Source organism: Oncorhynchus gorbuscha, linkage group LG22, assembly GCF_021184085.1.
Source record: "Oncorhynchus gorbuscha isolate QuinsamMale2020 ecotype Even-year linkage group LG22, OgorEven_v1.0, whole genome shotgun sequence".
Taxonomy (NCBI): domain Eukaryota; kingdom Metazoa; phylum Chordata; class Actinopteri; order Salmoniformes; family Salmonidae; genus Oncorhynchus; species Oncorhynchus gorbuscha.
Genome location: NC_060194.1, coordinates 26,977,230 through 26,981,990, shown reverse-complemented (window position 1 = coordinate 26,981,990; position 4,761 = coordinate 26,977,230). Strand labels below are relative to the sequence as shown.

General features: G+C 45.1%; 1 protein-coding gene across 1 annotated transcript in view; it reads right to left on the bottom strand.

Annotated features, from left to right (window-relative positions):
* Window positions 1–4,761, bottom strand: part of LOC124009134 (PH domain leucine-rich repeat-containing protein phosphatase 1-like) — a 72,953-nt gene that overhangs the window by 2,733 nt on the left and 65,459 nt on the right. The window contains exons 10-16 of the mRNA XM_046320641.1: window positions 2,746–2,901; window positions 2,257–2,457; window positions 1,947–2,109; window positions 1,694–1,824; window positions 1,459–1,572; window positions 937–1,131; window positions 625–853 (exon numbers count right to left, since the gene is read on the bottom strand). Coding sequence (XP_046176597.1) covers window positions 625–853; window positions 937–1,131; window positions 1,459–1,572; window positions 1,694–1,824; window positions 1,947–2,109; window positions 2,257–2,457; window positions 2,746–2,901 — 1,189 coding nt within the window. The remainder of the gene's footprint in view (window positions 1–624; window positions 854–936; window positions 1,132–1,458; window positions 1,573–1,693; window positions 1,825–1,946; window positions 2,110–2,256; window positions 2,458–2,745; window positions 2,902–4,761) is intronic.

Below are 4,761 nucleotides of genomic sequence, written 5' to 3'. Positions count from 1 at the left end.
CTAGAGGAGTAGAAGGAGAAGCCTACTTAAATGTCCAACAGAAACCGGTATTCTGCTGTATCCCAACCCCTCGCAGAAACACACAGTATGTTGAGAGTGGGAGCTGTTTTAACACATTCCCCAATCCTCACACATACAGATTAAAGCTCAGGCCAAAATTGTATTAAAAGAGTCATTAAGTGTGGTATCAACGATGAACTTGACATCAAAATCCCATCCCCTTTGGGTTTATAGAATTGAACATGAAATGGAATTGAAGTGCATCACAAGCATTTGGAGCAGTACTTTAAATTAACATCCTCATATACCCTGCCACACTCCCACCCACAAGCAGAATACACTCTTAACCCCTCCTCCACGCACAAACACACTTGTTTTTCTATCCTCTTGGGGTCCTACAATTTATTTCCATTCAAAACCTAAACCTATGCCCAACCCTAAACCTAATTGTAACCCTAACCCCTAAGATCAAAATAGTGTTTGTCCTCGTGGGGATGTGGTAAATGTCCCCATAAGGGAAAATGTTCCTTGTTTTACTATCCTTGTGGGGACTTTTCAGGATTTCAGGTGCCCACAAAGATAGAAGAACTAGGCCTCACACACACACACCCCTCCCTTATGTACCTCAGTGATGATGGCGTTGTGTTGTCTGATGCGTCGGTACTCTTCCTCCAGGCCTACGTTGTGCAGGAGGGAGAGGGGCAGTGGCTTGCCGTCTCGACACAGGATGGCCTGGCACTTGCCCACATTAGCAGCGGTGAGGGTGAAGCAGCCGCCCGGGTCGGTGGGGTCGTGTCTGATGTGGCACAGGGCCGCCGAGCCACCCAGCTTCTGCCCTGCCGTACCCAGCTTCCTGTGGCACAGAGAATATGAGAAGGTTGAATTTCTGATACTATCTAAATAAGAAGTTGCGTGTATGTGTGTGTCCATACTAACCTCTGCATGACGAGGAAGGTGTTGGTCATGTAGTCTTCTTCACTCTTGGTCTTGTGTAGCTCCTCGGCCAGCACATCGTTCATGGTACACTGCAGCAGGTAGGGCACTTCCACGTTCCTATCTCCATCAAACACCCCATAGAGGGCCTCACGACTCCCACCGAAACTGTTCACCGACAGGGCAGCCACACACAGCCTGGGAGAGAGATAGGAATACACATGCAAAACGTTAATAATATTCCCTTGAGGTTGTTGAGTGTCTAAGACTTACTGTAGCTCCACAGCATTCGCATCTCTCTCTCACATCTGTCACACACACAAACGCATGGACGTGTGCATGCACCCACATCCCCAGCCTCTTGTTTCACACACTAACTCTACTGCCCCCACATTGACCTCACCGACTGACGCGTTCGTCTTAGTCGCCATGGTAACAGTGCTTGTTTTTCACATATGAAAGCTCTCCCATGGTGACCCATATGGTTCACACATGATGTGTATGTATCATGTGTATGTTACTCACTTGTTCTTGACACCCGAGGCTTCTGTGTAACCATGACTCCACACAGCCGGCCCACCTGACGCCTCATTGGTTGAGAAGGTCGGGGGCGGGTCGATGCGGAAACAGCGGATGTTACTGCAACAAGGAGGAGAGGATACTTAATAAAAAGATCACAGTGCAGGAACAGGTACACAGGCAAACAAAATAATTAAATGCATCTTTACTCACAATTTGTCTACACTAATAGAAGACTTACTTGAGTTGTTCCAGGGTTTTGTGGTCCAGGTTGAGGCGAGGGTTGCCACTCAGGTCCAGCTCCTGGAGTTTAGGAGGCAGGATCTCAGGCAGGCTGATCTCACTCAGCTCATTACAGCTCAGATCTACACACTGTGGAGAGAGGAGAGGGTTAAAACACACAGAAATATACAACCATCCTCACACGCACACATGAATATACATGCATTCACACACACACGCGTGCGCACGTCCTGCCTGCCTGACTGTCCTACCTTCATCTCCATAAGCTGCATGACCTCAGGGAAGACTTCTATGGTGTTGGAGTGGGCGATGAGTGTGTGCATGCGTCTGCAGTTCATGATGGTGGTGGGCACCGTCTTGAGCCTGTTCCCACTCAGGTCCACCTCCTCCAGCTCCTCCAACTTTGCCATTTTACTATAGAGGAGGAAAAGTCAGTGAATATGTACCTAGAAGAGACAGTATATTGTAAGTGTGGTAGAAAAAGAAAAATGAGAGTAACAACAGTTATTTTATGCGTGTGTGTGTGTGTATACAGTATGTAGCCTACATCTATCCACTCACCTGGCAGGGAAGGTGTGCAGGTAGTTGTAGGCCATGTGTAGTACTCGGAGGTGTGTGTGTCCCGTCAGTAAGGAAACACACTTATCAGTCAGTCGGTTGTTGGTGAGGTACAGTTCCTGGAGGATGCTGTTGCTCTCCTCTGATAGGCTGGAGGGAGGCAGGTGCTCGAGCTTATTGGCCGAGGCATTCAGGCACCGCAAACTGAAACAGGAAGTGAGCCCAGGTGTCAGTCTTTCAACCATTACACATATTCTGCCGGTGTAATAAATTGTCACAGTTAGTATCAACATGTTTAGTCAATAACTGGGTAATAATTGACCTCTTGTCATCATGCTCTATTGAAACAAACACAGGTCATATTTTGTCTCATCAATACCAGCATGCCCTGACTAATTGAGGCTGTTCTGATGGCAAAAGGGAGTGCAACTCAATATTAGGAAGGTGTTCCTAATGTTTTGTACACAGTGTATGTCTATAATATTGTGTTACCTGTCAGATTTGAGGAAGAGGTTGCAGGGCAGCTCTGCTAGCTGGTTGTGTTGTACGTCTAACACCTCCAGTAGTGGGCGCTCTACTCTCTCAGGCAGCTTCTGCAGGTGGTTGTGTCCTGCACTCAGCTTCCTCAGACTGCTGCTACACAGCAACCTGCCAGTAGGGGGGAGTGGAGAGACATCAGTATCACAATCAGTAACAGTGTCACTGAAACAATGGGCTGCATTTCAATAGTCAGAGTCAGACAGGGAGAGAAACAAGAGCTGCATCTCAATAGCCTAAAAAGTGGCTTCCTCTTCTCCTTTCTGCCATCTGCACTAATAAAAAAAGTTAAGAACAGGAAAGGTGAAATAACAGGGGAGGGTAGTGCTTTTATTTCCTGGGTTCACATTCACAAATTTGCAGGTTTCAGGTTTTACTGTATAATTTCTTCCTTTGTAGACAAATGTCCTCATCTGCTTGCATGCACCTCCCCTATATGAAGGTGTTTTGGAGGTTCCATTATGCACTGCACTTCTCCACATACTAACTATACCACAGGACAATATAGTCTACCAGTCTAACTGTCTATCCTGCCCTCTATCCACCTTTCAAAGTGACAATAGTGGTAGGTGGATAGTTTGTCCAGATCTGTAATATACTAACTTGCAATCCTACAAAGCTGCACAAATGTTCAATATAAGTGTAGAGACCAGGTGCGTCATTGCGCATGAAAGAACAATGCAGACATGAGACACGCAGCTCAAACAGCTTCCCTATTGATCTTGTTTAGGGACGATACAATTATCTTACCTAGACTTGCATAGAACACATTGCAATGAATAGTTGCATTATTGTTATCAAGCAAGTACAGAATTCTACTCTGGGCTGTAAACGGCAGTGAATATGTTATTTGAATAACGGGGCAAAAGCCCTGTGATTTTAATTTGGATCAGTTGTTAGTCTTCTCTCAACAGTTTATAATGGTCTCGAAAGGCAGTGTAGAAGGTCAGTCTGGCTGTGTTTTCAGTTCTGATACTGAGAAATATGCTGTTGCATCATTCTTTTCCTAAATCGTCCTATAATAATCTGGCCACATACGCTCCCAGCAGGCCCAGTTATTCAGGAAAGCTTAAAGTAAAGATACACCCATTTTGAATGTTATATTGTTTTTGGTGCATCTCTGAGCAATGTTATATTGATTCTCTGGTGTCAATTCATGTTTCCATGTGTATTTGAGATCTTACCATTCAAGCAGAAAGACATTTGGCCGGTACCACGTAGCATTGAGATAAAGTCGCTCTCACTAAACTGGAAGTGAATATCGAACACGACTTTTAGATCACAAAAACGTCTATCATACATGTCAGATTTTGAAGACGTCGTCTACTCTCGAATGAGCCATTGATCATATTTTAGCGATTTTCCTACCCCTAGAAATGAGCGATTTAACAGAGGGTATAACACATTTCTCATATTTGTCTGCCTCTTCAGTCCAGGGTGCATGGTGCCGTTGTGAATGTCAGACTCCACTCTGTGAGGCACATCGATCTGCAGGTTGAACAATGTGAGATTGTAGACTCCTAAATTGGAATTGCAGTTTGTTTAGGAGATTATACAGCTAATTAGCGACATGCTGATATTGACTTTGGTATTATTGTGTGTAGATACGTTTGCTAGCTAGCTCGCTACCTAGCTGGCTAGCCAGCCAGCCCATAGAGAGAGCATTGCATTGTGGGTTTTATAGTCGACTTGAGCTGCAACAGATTGACAATGATTTTCACATGTTGCTACCAACCTTATTATAACGACAAAATTAAACATTTGTTCACAAAAAACATTGTTCTCACAGTGTTATTTAACACTAACTAATAGGAATGATTTTTTCGGTGGATTTTGTCCTTTAACGTGCTCTGCCTCCTCTCCAATCCGAGCGGCTATCCCTGGTGCACCTACTGTAGAACCCGTAATCCCTGGTGCACCTACTGTAGAACCCGTAATCCCTGGTGCACCTACTGTAGAACCCGTAATCCC